This window comes from Schistocerca piceifrons, chromosome 2 (assembly GCF_021461385.2).
Source record: "Schistocerca piceifrons isolate TAMUIC-IGC-003096 chromosome 2, iqSchPice1.1, whole genome shotgun sequence".
Lineage (NCBI taxonomy): Eukaryota > Metazoa > Arthropoda > Insecta > Orthoptera > Acrididae > Schistocerca > Schistocerca piceifrons.
In genome coordinates, this window is record NC_060139.1 from 651,055,815 (window position 1) to 651,076,635 (window position 20,821).

Genomic DNA, 20,821 nt, shown 5'->3' on the forward strand with positions numbered 1-20,821 from the left:
TAAGGGAGTTTATGTTGAATGTTGCTAGGAAAGTTTTTGATTTGGTTTTGAGTTTTTGTGATACACAGAGATGCTCCAACTTGTCACTTGTTTCATGATGAGGGAGCAATCTGAAGACTTACCCTGGGGAATCTTTCTTCTTACGCATCCATGTTACAATTACGCTTTCTTTGCACTAGAAGTCACCTCAAGATGTTCTCTGGATGCTTCATACTACTTTTGCATCATTCCTTAAAACAGGGCTGCCTATTCTGTGATACCATTATACCATTGATCATCTTTGCCTTCATTGCTGTTGGTGTCTTCTCTGTTAACTTGGCAAGGGGCCCTCACGAGGTGCTATCAGGCATGGCACACACAAAGACTTCTTAATGAGATGTTACTCCACCCCGTCCTCATCTCTCAACTTGGCTTGGGATTCACCATTGCTGCTATTATTATCATATCATCATCATCATCATCATCATCATCATCACATCATCACCACCACCATCACCCTCGTTGTGCATAATTTAAGTAAAGTAGTATATTCGTTCAGCAGATCTGCCCATTTAACGTTTAGAATTTTACACACTACACGTCATCGAATCAGTGTACATTGTAAAAAATCTGTCTTTGAAGATATCTGTGGACAATTTAGGTGTATGCTCTCCTTTAACATCTTTGTTCCTGATTAAGAGTTCAGCTCATGCAAGACGAAAATAAAGGATGATTCCATATCCTCATGCAGTCCTGTTCACGAAGCAAAATGTGTACGTTCAAACCTTTTGTAACATTTCTTGCATTTGACATACAATCCATCATTTATCTTTTTTTCGCGTATGATGCTCACAAAGAACAAAGTTTCTTTAGATCACTATATTGGATGGTATGGTGCGCACGTACGCCCACACATGCACTCACGCATGTGCGTGTCCCCCCCTCCCCCCCCCCCCCCCCCCCCCCCCTCTCTCTCTCTCTCTCTCTCTCTCTCTCTCTCTCTCTCTCTCTCTCTCTCATCAGCTTCTTTGGGGTCTTTGTGGGTGAATAATGTAACAGAACGACCAGGACAGGGGGCACCCTCATTACTGAAACTGCTTCTGTGAAACACTCTGCATCATATAAACTGGGCAAAGTAGACTATCTTCTACAAGAAATGGAGACATTCCCTTGAACTGTTGAACTGTCAGTGCTAGGGAAGAATTTACCCAAATGTGATTCATCAGTCGTATTTATTTCACTGTGATATATCTGGTTGCCTACAAAGTAACAGCTGCTCTAAAATTTGTTGGAATTTTTGAGTCCCGGGGTATAGAGAATCTAAGCAGAATTTAAACCCCCACTATGTTGGGTTTCAGCTTATTTCCGCTTGTTTATAAAATGGCAAGATTGTGGTAGGTAAATGTGCACATGATGAGCAGTGTACAAGCACACTTAGAAGACAGAAATGAAAGAAAACTACAGTACATTTTGAGCTTTTGTTGATCTCATTTCTGTTGAGTTTTCTTTTTCATTCTGGTAGTTTGGTTATCCCAACTTCTATGCAGTAAACTTAACTAACTTTCTTTTCATGTAAATTATCATGATACTGGCATGTTTTTATGTATTTTATTTCAGAAAAAAATTACACACTAGCGAGACATCATTTTTTACATTCAGAAGATGGCACAGGATGCGCAACAATGCTGGTTGAACTCCATAGGCAAAGAGGTTTTGCTTGTGAAGTTGACTTGTTTATTGCACAAGCCGTTTTACAGTAAGTGCAAACTTATATGTATTGCATTATAACATTTCAACAAACTCCTAACGCTGGTAATTTTATTCATATATTTTTTTCAATCTAATATAAAATTACAAAAGCATTTTTTTTAATTATGCACGCAGTTTGAGGGATATTCGATTCTAGAAGATGTAAAAAATAATGGATCTGCAATAAATCTTGATAGGAAGGAATAATTAAAGATGTTAAAATTGCTTATGCCTGTTGAACGTTTTCTTGAGTGTGTCATATATAATGAAAATCTGGAAAAGAATGACAACTGAAATAACTTGAGAGAAGTATTTAGATACCTGTTTGGCCATGTCGATTTTGGTTTCCAGTCGGTTGCCTAAATCACTTGAGGCAAATGCCATGATGATATTCCAGAATGGGACACAATTGATGTATTTTTTCTTGCTTGCCTAAATGCCTCATTACCTATAAAAAACTCAACTGGGTATTGAATTGTGAACCTCTTACATTCTTTTTACTTGTTTCATAATGTGAAAGTTGTGAATGAATGCTAACGATACATATGGGAGGCAGGTAGGGAAATGGAATAAGACAGGGGCGGGCAAACGTTGCACGCGGTTCATGACTGCACAGTGCTGCACGTGTGCTGCTCGCATGCAATTGTCGACCGGGGCAGTGACGACAGCCAGCAGGTTGCGGTCGTTGATGCGAAGCGACCACTACATATTCAACGTTGTATTTCAAGAACCGGAAAATGCAGAGTGACTCAAGGAAACGGAGGAGTGGAGATTTGCTATCTTTTAAAAAGGAATGGGAGAATCATTTTTTCTTTGTACAAAAACATGAAAATTCGAAATGTTTAATATGTGGCAGTATTCTCGCTGGTCAGTGGAATGTTAGTATTGAACGCCATTATAATAAATTTCCCAAGGCCGAGTACAATTTATTGTCAGATTCTGAGCGGATGGGGAAATTGACTGAGCTTAAGAAGAGCGATCTGACGATACGAGATGAATCTGATGTAAGTTGCTGTTGTCACGAGAGATCTGCGACTTTCTTTCGTCATGTCTCTCATCTAACTGATTTAACATCTTATGGAGCACTGTTTTCAATTTTTCAAGACGACGACAATGATAGGCCAGCGGTACGTGCAAATTATAAGATTACGCTTAATATAGTGAGAGCTGGAAAACTATTTGCTGAAGGTGAGTTTATAAAGGAGTGCATCAATGACTCTGCTGATTTACTTTGCCCACTGAATGCAAATCAGTTTCGAGCTATCACTCTTTCTCGGCGGACTGTAAGTCTTCGGATAAGTGCCATGGCAGGTGACGTTTACCGTCAATTAAGGAGTGCAGTGCAGGAGTTCATTGTATTTTCCATTGCACTTGATGAGTCCACATATATTTCAGACACCGTGCAATTAGTGATTTATGTCTGCGGTGTGGATACTGTTCTGCATATAAAAGAGGATTTTTTAAGGTGATATCTTCAAAAAGCACGACCACCCCTCTTTCGGTCCACTACTCCCTGTTTGAGCCCACCACACCCCTGTCAGTCCGCCGCCTCCCTTTCCTCCTCTATGTCCCGTGTGGCTTCTGCCCTCCCATTTATAGGCTCCTCTGCTCCCATCTCTCACCCCTCCCCCCACCCTTTCACAGCTCCCAACTCCCTATACTGACACAAGTTATTTCCTTTGTAGCTTCTCAATAATACATCCCAGGTTTCCACACAGATCCTTATTTGTGGATGCCATCTTCTTATACATCACCATCCCCATCATCCCCATGATTCCAGCCTCACCCCCATCTCTGAATTTCCTTCCAACTCCAGATCTGTCATGTGATTCCACATACACGTGAGGAACAATATATCCATACTCCTATCTAGTTCTCCTTAGAGGGAAGATTTATAAACAAATCTGTAGCATTGTCCTGCATACCTCCCTCACATGCCAACCTCTTCATGGACCGCCTAGAGGTAACCTCCATAGTATCCCTGTTCTAAACTTCTTGTTTGGTTCACGTTCATGGATATCTTCATGATCTGGACCCAAGTTTAAGGTATGGTAATTCACATCTTAAACACCTTCTCTCTTGCCCTTTCACCTGCACCTCTGCAACTATCTTCCTGGATGTTAACTTCCTTTCTTGCCAGTGATTCCATATAACATCTCCATATCATATCAAGCTTTTCAACCATCATCAGTGCCTCCACTTTGATAGCTGTTATTTATTCTACACTAAAGTCTGTCCAGTTGTGGACAGTGCATATACAGAGATGAGCAATCCCTAAAACAGCAAAACTGCCAGTATTTCGACAGGTGCAAAAAACTGCAAAGAAATTGAAAAACACACACACACACACACACACACACACACACACACACACACATTACAAATACTAGTCTCACTATGCTAACAACAATGACCAATGTCAGTTAGCTTTAACTCTGTCCCTATGTTGTGTGACCAGGGAGAGAGCAGGATTCTAAACAGACTTTAAGCGAAATCGTCTCTTCCTTCCTTAACAACACTTTACAAATAACTGGAAGCACATGGCGGAATCTCAATGTTGTTATATTCCATAGGATGACTGATGTCAAGGCAGTGCTCTGCAATAGCAGATTTGCGTGGCTGTTGTAAGTGTATGTACCACGTCAGTGCACTTTGAGGAGAACTGTGGCAGTGACGTAGTTCTGTTGTTGTTCCCGCATAGTGATTTGCGTAGCTGGAAAAAAATAAAGATTTGAGCAGTGATTATGTACTTCGTAAAGAAAAGTATGAAAACAAAGGACATTCATGCTGATTTCCAGAATACACTGGGGAACTCTGCTCCTTCATATTGAACTGTTGCCAAGTTGACAAATGAATTTACATTTGGTTGGGATAGCTTGGATGATGATCCGTGCAGTGGTCAGCCAAAATGTGTAACTACTCCAGAAATCATTGCAAAAGTGGGCAAAATGGCCTTGGAGGATTGCCAATTGAAAGTGCATGAAATTGCTCATGCTTGTCGAATGTCATCTGAAAGGGTATATCACATGTTAACTGAAGAATTAGAAATGAAAAAATTATCTGCAAGATGAGTGCCGCAACTCTTGATGGTGGATCAAAAACACTTGAGGATGGACATATTGGAACAATGTTTAGCCCGTTTCGGAGAAATGAACAAGATTTTTTGCCACCAAAGAAAGCAAAGACACTTCCTTCGACGGGAAAGGTCATGGTGTCAGTGTTCTGGGATGTGAAGGGGATTCTGTTTGTAGATTATCTCCCCATGGAGCAAACAATTACTGGAGAATAGTATACTAACCTCCTGGACAAATTGTAACAAAAGATACACGAAAAAAGGCCAGATTTAGCAAGGAAGAAAGTCATCTTCCATCAAGACAGTGTGTGCCCACACACACATGCCATTGCCATGGCAAAATGACATGAACTAAGATATGAATTGTTGCCACACCCACCTTATTTGCCTGATATGGCTCCATCAGACTTCCATCTCTTCCCAAAACCGAAAATTTTCTTAGTGGACAAAGATCCACTTCAAACGAAGAATTGATAGCTGGAGTTGACAACTCTTTTGCAGGCCTGGAGGAAACTCATTTTCGAGATAGTACCAAGGCACTGGAACATCGTTGGACCAAGTGCATTAATCTACAAGGAGACTAAATTGAAAAATAAAAAAGTGTCAGTGTTGTAAGTACTTTTTTCTATTCCGTATTGAAAACTTTTCAAACCACCATTGTACTCTGGTGAAAGGTGGCTTCGAGGTGGGCTAATTCAGCTGACACACTTTTGGATGTGAGATGATGTGGAGCTGAGGTATGAAGTACCTGTTCATGTGTAGCCGAATGGTGACAACTATGAGCCTGAAGATACCAGACAGTGAGAGTTGACTTCCTATAAGTAGCAAATTGCTTGTCCCAACATTACATCAGTCTTCCTCCTGACAAACACTCAAGGAAGGGAAGGCAGTTATCCTTTACATCTCCATTGTGAAGCAACTATTCCAGTGGATTGAATTCAGATGTTCTAAAAAGCCATTTAATTTTGCACTTCCATGGGACTAAAAGCCAAAAGTGACATGTGTGTATCTGGAAAAAATAAAGAGGGCATACAGTTTCCAGTGACACAGACTCCAGGGTACATTGCATAAACAGATTGGCCAGTATGTGACAAAGGGCTCCCCACCACAACTTCGGTCATATGTCCATAGTGTTGGTCATTGAATAAAAAGTAAGTGGAAGTAAAAAAATGTTGAAATGGATTTTGTTAATCCAACACCAAACCTAGCCTGAATTAACTGTAGTGAATCAGTGAAAGGAAAGTGAGTGAAGAGAGACAACATACTAAAAGTCAGGGTCATTCAAATGCAGTCCCTCTAATCGACATAAGAAATCTGATGAGTTGTTACAGTTTGATGCACACACCAATTTAATAGTTGCCTTAACAGAGTAACAATGTGTTTCGCTACACGGTATGTGCAGCACCAATGTTTCTGTCAGGAGGTCTAAGAGGAACCCCTTCCTTGTGGATCTTCGGAAGGCTGTATAATCTAGCAGGACTGCACAGAAATACTTGTGATAGGCTAAAGTTTTCTTTAACTCTTTTTGTTGGGCCATCACTGAGCCTGCAGTTCGCAGGATCAGATGTAAATACTGCTTCTTTCGAGTGTGCTCCCTTGTTTCCAACATAACAGCATTGCCCTTGCCCGTGGGTAAGATAACAATATCATGATCACTCTAAAGTGGAAACAAAGCAGTTCTGAAGTTGCTATTATATTACTCATGAGTAAATGTGTCCCATTCAACACATGACATACTTCTTTCTTAACCTCCTTGGCAACATCAGGAGGCTGTTTAAAATACAGCCTGTACAGCAGTACTTACAAAATCAACAACTGGCAAATGCTTGGGTGGGTGTGGATGAAGCTGCTTCATCCAATACTTCCTTTGAGAGTTCATGAAACAGCATTGAGATGTAATGTTACAGTCTGAGCCATGAAAACTTTTGAACTTAGCCGAATGCCAGACAGTTGCAGATGAAATTCCCAGTCAGACTGCGACCAAGAAGCATCATCCAGTGAATACCAAGAAAATAAATTTTTTTTGTAAACAATCATTAAATGAAGTGAAATAATTATTTACAAATGAAGTCCAAGTGTTGGCAACTATAATGGCTCCTGTCACAAACAAGAGCTAAACCACCACACTGACTGATGTGATTAGAGGCAGGAGAATTAATATTGGGTGTATGGTGCTTCTTTGTCACAGTCTGACTGGGAATTAAATCTGTGACAACATGGGATTCAGTTAAGATAAAACGTTTCTGTAGCTGGAAATGTAATACTGAATCCCGATGTTCTCTGATCAATCTCACAGAGTAAGTTTTGGACAATTCAGATTCATCCATGCTAGGAACATGTTTAAACTGTGCACCGATGCCAAATCATTTACACAGTTGTTGATTTTGTAAGTTCTGTAGAACAGGTTGCTTTTAAACTGCTTCTTGATGCTACCAAGGACATTTGGAGAGAAGCATGTTATGTTGTGACTAGGGCACATTCACCCTTAAGTAATAAAAGGACCTGAGAGGATTGCTTTGCATTCACTCAGGGTACATCCTGAATCTTTATATCACTCATGGACAACAGCAGTGCTACAGTTATTTTAGATAAGCAGGATTACTTTCAAAAGACGCTGTGTTTACTATCTCACCCCGTGACTTGCAGGCTCAGTGCTTGAGCAACAACAAGGGTTGAAAGGAAGACTAACAACCTCCTGAACAAAAGTTCCTTGTCGAAAGAGACTGTCAGAAGTCTTAACTTCTATTGTCAAACAATAGAAAATCGAGAATGAAATAGTGACAGTATTATGATAAGGATAGGTTGCTACTCACCATATAGTGGAGATGGTGAGTCGCAGATAGGCACAGCAAAAACACTGTCAAACAAGGCAGCTTTTGGCCAAACAGGCTTTCTTCAGAATTAGACAAACACACACACACACACACACACACACACACACACACACACACACACACACACACACACCAGTCTCTGGTTGCCAAGGCCAGGCAGCGAGTAGTAGTAGTAGTAGTAGTAGTAGTAGTAGTGGTGCATGGTGAGAGAAAAAATCTGGGTAGTGGGTGTAAGGAGGAGGCTGGGGCAGGAGGGGGAGGGATAGCAGGGTATAGGTTGGGGCAGTAAAGTGCTGCTTGTGGGAGCATAGAGGGATCAGGGTGGAGAGAGGGTAGGGCAGCTAGGTGCAGTCAGGAGGTTAGACGGAGGGCAGGGGTGGGAGGGCTGCAGAAAACGAGAGAAGTAAAAAGACTGTGGGTGCATTGGTGGAATAGAGGGCTTATGTAGTGCTGGAGTGGGACAGGGAAGGGGGATAAGTGGATGTAGGTTGAGGCCAGGAGGGTTATGGGAGTGTAGAATATACTCCTGGGAGAGTTCCCACCATGCAATTCAGGAAAGCTGGTGTTGATAGGAAGAATGCAAATGGCACAATCTACGATGCAGTCATTAAAATGAAGAACGTTGTGTTGGGCAGTGTGCTTGGCAACCGGGTGGTCCAGGTGTTTCTTGGCCACAGTTTGTCGGTGGCCATTCATGCGGATAGACAGCTTGTTCGTTGTCATATCCACGTAGAACGCAGCACAGTGGTTGCAGCTTAGCTTGTGTACCACATGACTATTGTGCTGTTCCACTACGTTATATGGCCTTCTGAAGATCTACAAGGAAGGGGTTCCTCTTAGGCCTATTGCCAGTACCGTTGGTGCTCAGTCTTACTGTGGAAAAAAAAAGAGAGAGAAAGAGAGAGAGAGAGAGAGAGAGAGAGAGAAGAAAAAAAAACCTTGCTGCTCTGTTGAACCTACTAGTTGGTCAGCATGTGGATGACATTAAGAACTCGGCGGATTTGATACGTCGATTAGGAGGACTGCACTTCAGTGTCTTTGATTTTTTTTGATGTGGTCTCTCTTTTCACTCCTGTTTTTGTGTCTAATTTACTATGGTTAATTGTTGTTAGGTGTGGTATTGAATTAAAGAACCTATTTCAACATGTGTTGACTTCCATTTAAGTTTTCCAATCATCCCTTATGTATGGGTGTGTGTGTTGTCCTTAGCGAAAGTTAGTTTAAGTTATATCAATGAGTGTGTAAGCCTGTCATCTCAGACCAAAAGTTGGTCAGCTGGGTTTGCCCACCTCGAAATCACCATTTGCTAGGATGGTTATAGTGAAAGAGAGATCAGCTGCGTGTTGCACTGTTGACCAATTATGAATCAACCGAGTGATAAAAATAACATAGTGGCACCAGAGTCTACAGACATTTTGCCTTATGCAGGTAGCATTTTGAGCAAGACTAGCCATATTTTGTGGAAACATGGTGTACAGTGTGTTTCTCAACCACTATCAAAGATAAGAATTGTTTTAAAGTCTGCAAAGAATTATTTTGGTTGCATAAGGTGAGTATCAACCATATCCTTCACATTTGTGAAATATTATTTATTGTTCCCACAATCGGGACTGTGGAGGAACATTGCACTGAACTGAACAAGTGCATCATACATGCTTACAACAGCAAAGTAAATCTCTTATTGCAGAAAATTGTCTTAGTACTGGTCATTTTATGAAATAAAAAAACAGCGTTTCTGCCATGCTCTTTTAGCTGTTGGGATAGTGTTATTAAGAATGCAGTTGAGATTAAAATAGCAAGTGACATGGAATTTTTGCCTAAGTTCTACTTGGATTCGTGCTGTCTCCTGCATGTATGCTGTCTTTTGTCACACAACTAGATTTAAATTTCCTTGCACAAGTGCTCTCTCATTACATCATGCCTTATAAATGGCAGGGCATGCATGTGTAAAAATATCGGCAACTGTCAAAGATGTCACGTGACTGCTTTCCCGTAAGCTGTTTGAACATTTTATACACCAAGAGAAACACAGGTTTCACCTTGTCTAGTACGCTGAAGATCTTTGTAAGGCCTTCACAAGCAGACACTACTTTCCAAAACTAGCCAGCAAACAGATCTCCTGTGCTGTATCCACTTATGCCCCTAATTCTCCATCTACCTCATTAACCAGATGTAATGGAATACCCTCCTGCTTACCTATTACCACCCTGGACTTTGAATATCTTAAACGTATCTTCCATCAGGAGTTTGACTAAAATTCATAATGAACTGAAAAGTGGAACATTCTTCTGCCTCCCACCTCTCACAAAGTGGTATTTCACTGTTCATCCAACCTACCAAATATCTTTATCCAGTCTTGTGCCTTACCTACTCCCAACTCCTCACCTCATCTATCGAATCCCTGTGCAAAATTATGGAAAACACATTTTATTTTAGTCTTGTCACGGAAAAATCCTGCACTGTCAGAGGCAGCTTTGTATATGAAAACAATTGTGTTATATACCAACGTCACTATAAGTTCTCCCCAGCCTTTTACGTTGGCATGACCTCCAACCAACTGTCCGTGTGAGTGACCATCGCAAAACTGTGGCCAGGAGTAAAGTTCTTATGTGCGTGTGTTTTCCCTTCTTGACACTGTGCAACATCTAACTCATTAGTGTGTCAGTTTTATGAATCCTGTGTGTTGTCTCCACAAAAGAGTCATCACTACATTTATTAAAATGGTGTACATAAGGAGAAATGATAAGCCAACTTTGGTTGCTCATAGAAATAACACTACATAACACCCTAAGATGTTATCCAGTGCCGGACGGTATGGCCGAGTGGTTCTAGGCGCTTCAGTCTGGAACCGCGCAACCTCTATTGTCACAGGTTCGAATCGTGCCTTGGGCATGGATGTGTGTGATGACCTTAGGTTAGTTAGATGTAGGTAGTTCTAAGTTCTAGGGGACTGATGACCTGAGATGTTAAGTCCCATAGTGCTCAGAGCCATTTGAACCATTTGTTATCGAGTTTAGTGCTATAAAATGTCATTTCCGTAGTTTATAAAACCTGTAAAAAAAACAGTGAATTCAGATACTTTGTTGTTTGCATCCATAAAGGTGAGAGTGTTCCATGAGCTTGATACATGAAAACTTAGTGTGTCCAGTCAGTTACAGTTGGTAACTCCATTTAAAGGATGTAATATTGTAGCTTCATTTCCAGTAATCACAGTGTAATTTCATTTATTTTTCTTTCCTTCTTTCTATCAAATTCCTATTCACAGCAGATCAAACTCCAATAACCAGTTTAAAATTTGTTTGTCTGTAAGCAGAAAGCCATGCGATTCTCTTAAAGTATATTTTCTCTCCATATGTGAATGCGGTAACACAGTACTTTATCGATGGTCAAAGAAGTTCAGCAGTTGACATAAAGTTGAGAGTGATGCCCTTAGTAGAGCCTCCCATCCGTGACCTAGATATATTGTATCTCCCAAAGTGCCACCACTTCCATGTCTCAGACTTTGCCCTACGCATTGTCTCAGTTATCAGGTGGTGATACATTTGATTGTTAAACTAAATGCCTGAGGCATACCAGACACTGCTGTTAAGTTTAAATCACATGCTTTGGCAAGTAAAGGTTGTCTTTCCTGAGACGATAAGGAGAAAGATGTTAGAGATTCACACCACCTTACCTCAGAGTGGGAAAACTGCTGTTAAGATGTAAAATGCTGTAAAGATTAGCGGCATGAAGATGATGAATGTAAGAAAGGTTTAAATGAATGAGACACATTGTTTTATCTTCAAGAAATTTAGTCTTTGGTAGGAAACTCATGAAAGCTACTGCTTTTGTCGAACATCTGTGGTGTTGGGTTCTCTGTGTCCAATTAGAGCATCATGAGTGTCAATACTATGCATACAGTGCAACATGTGAAAAGTTTTATTGTTGTGTGAAGACGTGTGTGTGTGTGTGTGTGTGTGTGTGTGTGTGTGTGTGTGTGTGTGTGATTTGGAGAGGAAAAGGGAACACATACTAGTTTTGTGGTATGGGGAGATGGTGAGAAAATAGTCACAATTTCTTACAAAATTAAACTGAAAACTAGTTAAAAACTATTTTTATTTCTCACCAAGTAATGTAATGTAATGCTGCTGCTTCGATTATACTGAACTGAGAGAGCGTAGTTTGTTTGAGATGATGATGTATTATTTTGCTGTGGGATGGGTAATGTTCAGATATATGCAATAGTACTTTCATGTTTTTAGTAGTTTTTGTTGTTGGCTCATCACACAAGGAAAGACACTCCAGGATGAAAGTACAATGCTACAAGTATTTAGTATTTTCAGTTGCAAGAAGAATAGTAGTAAATGGCTAAATAGTTTTCAGGTTCCCCTGCGGGTTCAGGGGTTAGAATAGGCCCACGGTATTCCTGCCTGTCATAAGAGGCAACTAAAAGGAGTCTCAAACGTTTCAGCCCCTATGTGATGGTCCGCTCTTGGGTTTGGCTACCATATTTCAAAATTATTCTGAAGAGCGAGCCAATTGGGGAAGGGTGTTTTACTTGGTGTGTTGTGTCCATCGTGCATTGGGACCTTTAACTAGCTCATTCGTCGTTGCATTGCAGTCCCGCTTGCTCTCCACCTCTTGAACGAGGATACATTCCTGGGTGCGATTTCCGCCATGCACTCTGCAGTGTCGCTTTCTGCGCTGATGATGATCATGGACCACTTGCCACCTAATATCCAGCACGGTAGCCAGTTGCAGGTGGCCCTTGCTGTGACTGGGTTGCGCCTGTGGGGAGGACCCTTGGTCGGAGTTGGTGGCATCAGGTTGAATGACACGCAATGAATCATGGCACATCTTCTCTTGCTGGTGGCCAGCCACCAGCAGTCTTGAAGCGTTAGAGGGCTCACTTTAACGCAAACATGTGTGACCCCAAATCGTTCCCCTCTCTGGCCACACCATGTGAGGAACAAAAGGCTATGAATGACAGTGAGACGTATTTGCCCCGGTATCTAGTCTGTATGAGAGCTGATGGGGAATCCTTTGTGTCCATGAAGCCTCAGTTCTTCGTAGAGCATTTAGAGGACAAGTTTGGGGAGGTGGAGGGCTTGCAAAACTGCGGTCTGGGTCAGTCTTGATAAAAACAGCATCCTCTACCCAGTCACGGGCGTTACTCGCTTGTAAGAAGCTGGGGATATTTCTGTTACTACCATGCCCCATAAAAGCTTAGATATGGTCCAGGGCATTATCTTCCACAGGGACCTTCTTTTACAGTCTGATGACGAGCTGCACGCCAACTTAGAGCGATGAGGTGTCCATTTCATCTGGTGCGTCCACCGGAGTCCGAGGGATAATCAGGTTGCCTCCGTTGCCTTCATCTTCGCCTTCAAGGGTGACACATTACCCGAGAAGGGCCCTCTCCTGATGCGATGCTTCAAGTGTTGGAAGTTCGGCCATATGTCTTCCTGCTGTGCTTCCAGCCTCATATGTCAAGATTGTTGTCGTCCATCCCATCCCGATTCTCCTTGTGCCCTGCCTCCCATCTGTGTCAACTGCGGAGAGCACCATCCCCCTTGCTCGCCAGACTGTAAGATTCTACAGAAGGAATGGAAAATAATGGAATACAGGACCCTGGACCGACTGACCTGCACTGAGGCTAAACGGAAATTTGAACGGCTTCATCCCATGCGCATGATGTCATCTTACGCTGCCACTGTCACTCCTGTTACAGCTCCGTTGCGCCACATACAGTCAGCTCTCAGAGCTAAAGGACCACACCTGGCCCCTTGATAGTGGGGGGCACTTCCCTCCCTGTTGCTCCCGCACCTCCTACCTCGGGAGCAGCAACCCCCCAACCATCGGGGACACCAGTCCACACTTGTAAGCCGGAGAAGCTTATGTCTTCGTCGGCTTCTCTCACTAGGAAGGGATCCCTTGGGTCACTCCCTTCCCAGGTTCCTACCAGTGGCAAACCAGACACCCGCCAGGGGCTGAAGAAGCCCCAGGTCATAGGGCATCGCGGTCCTCTTCAGTCCTGGAGACTGAATCAAAGAAGCCCTCTCAGCAAGGGCAACCAAAGGAACAGCATGAGATATAGAAATCTAAGACCTGTAAGACCAAGGAAATTGCGGTGGCACCCACTCCACCGCTACCTACAAGCTCTGCGTCTGAGTATGCGGTGGAGATTCTGGCATCCGCTGACGACCTAGATCTCGCCAGTCCCTCAGACATGATGGATGTCACTCCTGCCGGTACTTAATCGGTGGCAGCAGGTGACCCAGCGGCGTAATCTGCCTCCTCGGTCCCTTCACGTCTTCCTCGGCCATGGACAATGTCATCCTCCAGTGGAACTGCAGCAGTTTTTTCCACCATCTTGCTGAGCTGCGACAACTGCTCAGCCTTCGCCCTTTCCTCTCAATTGCTCTTCAGGAAACTTGGTTTCTGGCGATGCGAACCCACGCCCTCCATGGCTATCGGAGTTATTATAAGAACCGGACAGCTTATGAGAGGGTATCTGGTGGCGTCTGCATCTATGTCCTTCACTCTCTTTACAGCGAGTCTGTCCCTTTACAAACACCTTTAGAGGCTGTTGCTGTTCGGGTGTGGATGCCTCAGGCTGTTTCTGTCTGCAGTCTCTATCTTCCACTGGACGGTGATGTCCTGCAGCATGTCCTGGCTGCGCTGATAGCCAGATTGTCGCTACCTTTTCTGTTACTGGATAACTTCAATGCCCATAACCCACTGTGGGGTGGATCAGTGGCAACAGGCCAAGGCTGCATCATTGAGCTAGTATTGGCACAGCTCGACCTTTCTCTTTTAAATACTGGTGCCTTCACACATTTCAGAGTGGCGCATGGCACATACTCAGCCATCGAACTTTCAATCTGCAGCCCTAGCCTATTACCATCTGTCCAATGGAGTGTGCATAACGACTTGTGCGGTACTGACCTTTTTCCGATCTCTCTGTCACTGCCAAAGCGTCACTCTTCTGGGTGCACCTGCAGATGGATTATGAATAAGGCTAACTGGGACTTGTTCACCTCCATTGCCACTATTGAGCCTCTTTCCAATGATGCCATTGATGCGGTGGTTCACTCGGTCACCACCGGCATCGTTATTGCCACAGAACCTGCTGTTCCCTGTTCTTATGGGTCCCCTCGGTGGAGGACTGTGCCTTGGTGGTCGCCCGAGATCGCTGAGGCGATTAAAGATCGCAGGCGGGCACTACAGCGTCACAAGCGGCATCCCCCACTGGCACACCTTATCGCCTTTAAATAGCTCTGTGTGCGAGCACGCCGCCTCATTCATCAATGCAAGCAGGAGTGTTGGAAAAGGTATGTCTCCACCATTGGCGTCCATTCCTCTCCATTGCAGGTTTGGGCCAAGATTAGGCGACTCTATGACTATCAGACCCCCGTCAGCATACCTGCGCTTTTACTGAATGGAGCAGTCTGTACTGACTCCAACACAATTGCAAACCACTTAGCGGAGCATTTTGCTCCCTGAAAGAGCGATTGGAACATCGGAGCCTTTCGTTTCACATGCGCCACCCTGAATCGTACATTGCTCCGTTCAGTGAGTAGGAATTCCAAAGTGCCCTACTGCTTGCCCTGATACGGCTCCTGAACCAAATCGCATAAACTGTCAGCTGCTAAAACACCACTTGCTGGGCTGCCAGCGACATCTCCTAGACCTTTTCAACCATATGTGGGTTGAGGGTGAGTTCCTGTTGCAATGGTGGGAAAGCATCGTAATCCCCGTGTTGAAACCTGGCAAGAACCCACAGGGGGTGGACAGCTACTGCCCCATTAGCCTCACCAACATTCTTTCCAGGTTGCTCGAATGCATGGTGAGCCAGAGGTTGAGTTGGCTACTTGAGTCTCGGAGTCTTCTGGGTCCGTCTCAGGGTGGGTTCCGTAAGGGCCGCTCTGTCGCCGATAATCTGGTGTGCCTGGAGTCTGCCATCCGTACAGCCTTTGCCCCCTGTCAGCATCTGGTCGCCGTCTTTTTTGACATGCGGAAGACATACGATATGACATGGCGACATCACATCCCCTCTACACCTCATGGTTGGGGTCTTCGGGGTCTGCTCCTGATTTTCTTACAAAATTTTCTGTCTTTTCGTTCCTTCCGCATGCAGGTTGCTGTCTCCCATAGTTCCTCCCGAGTTCAGGAGAAGGGGGTACCGCAAGAATCTGTCTTAAGTGTCTGCCTCTTTTTAATTGCAATTAATGGGCTCGCTGCGGCGGTGGGAACGCCTGTCTCAGCTTTCTTGTATGCTGACGACTTTTGCCTATACTTTAGCTACACTGGCATTGCAGCTGCTGAACGGCAGCTGCAGGGTGCTATCCGCAAGGCGCAGTCTTGGGCTGTAGCACATGGCTTCTAGTTTTTGGCTGTCAAGACCTGCGTTATGCATTTCTGCCGACGACGCACTGTTCACCCTGAGCCACGGCTTTATCTTGACGGTGAACCTCTTGCTGTGGTGGAGACACATCGGTTTTTGGATTTGGTTTTTGATACCCGGTTGACTTGGCTCTCTCATATTCGGGAGCTTAAACAGATGTGCTGGTGGCATCTTAACGCTCTTCATTGCTTGAGTCACACCAGCTGCGCTGCTGATCGGTCTACCCTTCTATGGCTGTACCAGGCATTAATTCAGTCCCGTCTAGATTATGGGAGCCTGGCTTACAGTTCGGCATCACCTTACACATTGCAGTCGCTTGACCCCACCCTTCACAGCGGGATCTGACACAACACTGGAGCTTTCCAAACAAGCCCTATCAACAGCATACTTGTGGAGACAGGTGTCCCTCCATTGCGGTTCCGGCACCAACGGTTACTGGCTGCTTATGGTACACACATTTGTAGCTTGCCCAGGCATCCCAATTATTGTCTCCTGTTCCCTCAGTTGGTCGTCCATCTTCCGGAACGGTGGCTCCAGTCAGGGTGTACGATCACAGTTCGCATCAGAGCTCTTTTCTCTGAGCTTGAGATTTTCCGTCTTCCACCTTTTTTCCGGGCCACTCTACGTATACCCCCCGTGGTGTGTGCCCCGCCCATGCCTTCGGCTCGATTTGGCACAAGGCCCGAAGGACTCAGTCCCTCCTGAGGCCCTCTGCCGTCGCTTTATTTCAATCCTTGCCGCATTTCAAGGCTCTGACAGTGTCTATACTTATGGTTCAATTGTTGCTGGTTGTGTCGGTTATGCTCTTACTCTAGGGGATCATTATGAACAACACTCATTGCTGGCTGGCTGCAGTGTTTTCACTGCTTAGCTGGTCACCATCTCTCGCACCCTAGAGTATATCCGCTCCTGCTCAGGCGAGTCCTTCATTATTGTAGTGACTTCCTGAGCGGTTTACGAGCTATCGATCAGTGTTTCCCTCGCTCTCAACTGGTGATGGCTATCCAGGAGTCCCTCCATACTTTTGCCCGTTGCAGCCGCTCTGTGGTCTTTGTGTGGACCCCAGGTCATGTCGGCATCCTGGGAAATGAACGTGTTGACACGCTGGCTAAACAGGCTGTCGGTTCACCAGCCTTCGAGATTGGCCTTTCGGAGAGTGACCTCAGGTCCGTTTTACGACAGAAGGTACTTCGCACCTGGGGTGAAGAATGGCGCATCCTTCCTTTACCCAACAAACTTCGGGCCATCAAGGAGGCTACCAGTGCATGGCGCTCCTCCTTGCGGGTCTCTCACAAGGACTCTGTTGTCCTCTGCCGGCTGCGCATTGGCCACACTTGGATAACACACAGCTATTTGAGCTATGAGACTCACCTTTATGTCGCTGCGGGTCAGCTTTGACGGTGGTTCACATCTTGTTGGACTGCCTGCTTTTAACTCTGTTCAGGCAGATGTTTGCGCTGCCTGATATGCTTCCTGCACTTTTATCAGATGACATTGTGATGGCAGATTTAGTTTTGAGTTTTATTCGTGCAGGGGGTTTTCATCGCTTGATCTAAGTGTTTGTCCTTTTTTTTTGTGTTGAGTCTGGCCTTTGGCCTACGATTTTAGACTGGGGTTTTTAGTGCATTTTTTGGTGGTTGGCTTTTCCTGTTTTGTTTCTATGGTCGGCCAACCACTGTCACACTTGGTGTGATTTTAATTCCTTTTTTCTGGTCTCTGTTTGTGTCTTTCTTGTCCTGTGTCGTCTCTTGTCATCTCCACTGTTTGTTCTTATTCTTTGTGGGTGTTTCAAGTTCGCGGAAAAAGGGACAAATGGCCCTAGTAGTCTGGTCCCTTCAATCCCACAAACCAACCAACCAAGTTTGCAAGTTTCACAATAGATATCAATACACTTGCTATAACCCTCAATGTCAATTGCATGCTGTGGCTTTCCTCAAAGTGGCAATTGAAGAGATACATCTGTATGTTTGACAGGGCATGATGCATGTTTGATTTATGAAGATGACTGTTCCGTTTTTCTGAGGGGAGGGGTTGGAAACAGCAGCCTTCTTCTGTCCCCTACTGGATATGTCCTTAATGATAAGCTGGTGAATAGAAAGAAGTAATGGACATGTGGCATATGCCATTTGTTAAACATTGAAGTCTACCAGATGAGGCCATAAATTGTTGATACTAGATGCAGCGTACTAAAAGTTTTCTAGTTTTTGTGGTATACATAAAAATATACTGTGTGTATTATTGTATCAAGATGTCTTACCTGCGTGTGAACAACGTTAACATTCATTTTGACTACCATGTGCTTATCACAGAATCTGAGAAAATTGTGTTTTTCGTTGTAGTGGGTACTTGTTTATTCTGCGCGCTGAGAGGTGATGTTCATGAATACAGAGATGAGAAAAAAAAAAAAAAAATCAAATTCAATCACTTAATTGACATTGAATGGCATTGACAAAATCTTAGATTTCATTGATAGTTCTTGTCGTCTTCAAGTATACTAACATTTATGTTGGTGACCTCATTCAGCCATAGAACATGCTGTAGTATACGTACAGTAAATATTAGGACTGAAATAAACGTTACTTTAGAAGTCATAGGCATGATTCTGATATTTGTTGATAATGTGACATTTTTCTGATTTACTTCACAGATACATATTGTAAATTGCAAGTTTTTGGATGTGATGGCAGGCACAAGCCTGTTGCTAAAAGAATACTAACCATAAGGCCCAATTAGAGCGAGACTGTGGCCAAGTGCAACATGACAATTCTGTGTATCAAACCTGAAGTCCAGATTTGAGTTCCCCAATTTCTTTTGCTCACTCTGGATGGATGGATGGATGGATGGATGGATGAGGCAGCTTAACCCCTTTTGATGGGAAGCATAAACCGCCTTATGTTTACCAATTTCCAGGGGTGTAGGAAGACAGACCCAAGTGTATTTAACACTATTGAGTGTAAACATATGTTCAATAATGATCATTTGTGACCTCAGTTCTTTCACATAATGGGCAAATTCTGGACAAAGCGTATTTGTTCTTGGAAATGTCTCATTGTGAGATATTCTAACCTAAACTGGCGAATGGGAAGTGAATGAAAGGAAAAAATTAAACTATTCTCTGATTAAAAACTAAAAATTGTTGGTGTTCTTTCCATTTTTCTGTAATAGCCCTGTTCCTGTCATTGATGTTACAAAAAAATATTTTGAAACATTTCAGGTACCTCTGTCTTCAGAATAAACAATCAGCAGTTGAAGCGTTTAAGTGCTATACAAAGCAACACCCAAATATTCAGGCTGGGCCACCATATATTTTACCCCTGCTCAACTTCATATGGTTTCTTTTGCAAACTGTAGAAAGGTATGTACTAACACATCAGTACACATATCTGCATGGTCTTAAGGGTGTGGCAAGTAAAATTTTTCATTACAAGTCACAGAAGTTTAGAGGAATGCAAAGACATAAATTACCATGTGCTGTTACTGAAAGAAGGAAAGCTAATTAATGTTGGATATTAAACTGTGCGTATTGACACTTGAAACAAATTAAGTGGTTTCTTTGTAAAATACTACATGAATTACCTAAGCTGTTGACCTCAAATATTTGTGGAACCATGTGAGATATCATAATTTTGTTTTCACACTATTGAATTGTAATGAAGTTCTCATTAAACTGTGTATAGTCTTCTGTGTTGTCAGTGTTAATTATGGAGATATTAGTATCACCTTTGTTTCCTCAAATAAAACTATAGTACACAGACTTGGCGTACTATACAAGGGAGAACACAGTAACTATTGTGTGACAAATTCCTTTATTGTATTTCTCACACAAATATTGTGACTCTGTAAGTTTGTAGCTTCCATACCCAGTGTCATTTTGAATAAAATAATTTTGGCTTTTAGGCCTCATCATTGTAAAAAAACTAAACGAACAGAATTGCCAATCATTTGACTGCAGCACATTGATCGAAACATCAGCAGTTTAGTTGTTTTAGCATTTTACAGTGACGTTGCCTAATATCCAAAGTCATTTTATTCATAAGCATCATGACCAGTTTTGCTTTTTATTTTTTAGTAAGTTGATGTTTTGTGTCCATTATTGTGTAAAGGATTCAACATATCTGATACTGACTTAATAGGAAGCCGAAAAAAGTGTGACCTAAGGCTGAGAAATACAGTAACAGAAAAACTATAGTAATTTTTGCTACAGTGATCAAATATCTAGAAAAGATTAATTCAGTTTAATATCACTCACAGAAATTAAGTGCAGTAAATGGTTTCTCTCTTTTGGGTATCAAACTCATTGCTGTTTTGTGTAGTAGTTTGTAATATCAAAATTTTGAAGTTGTGAAGTTGTTTACTTACCACTTTGTCTGTCATGTGTGCCTTATAATTATGACTGTTTTTCTTTCAGTGGTAAGCTAGCTGCTTTTATTGTCTTGTGTGAAAAATATGAGCCAAGTATAAAAAGGGATCCATCATATACTGAATATCTTGATAAAATTTCCCAAATATTTTTTGGTGTCGCTGCTGCCCGTCCAAAGACACAAGGATTTTTAGGTAATGGAAACATTTAATGAATTCTTGCATTTCATTTACACGCAAGTGTCACAGAGCTACGTTACTCTTTTGATGTTAAGTGCATTGGACAACATTAACAATACATCTGGGGCATTATTTGTAAAGTGTTTGCTACTTACGTGGCGTGTGTTGTGTAGTGTTACCCTTCTGCTTTTCGGGAATGAAATACTAGTAATGAAGCTCTGTACACTGTACTCTTTCATGTCATAAAATGTATTTTTAAAT

At 42.9% G+C, this 20,821-nt stretch overlaps 1 protein-coding gene across 1 annotated transcript in view; it reads left to right on the forward strand.

Moving 5' to 3' along the window:
- LOC124775188 (Golgi to ER traffic protein 4 homolog) overlaps positions 1–20,821 on the forward strand; it is a 72,964-nt gene that overhangs the window by 42,555 nt on the left and 9,588 nt on the right. The window contains exons 5-7 of the mRNA XM_047250028.1: positions 1,597–1,735; positions 19,236–19,376; positions 20,430–20,575. Coding sequence (XP_047105984.1) covers positions 1,597–1,735; positions 19,236–19,376; positions 20,430–20,575 — 426 coding nt within the window. The remainder of the gene's footprint in view (positions 1–1,596; positions 1,736–19,235; positions 19,377–20,429; positions 20,576–20,821) is intronic.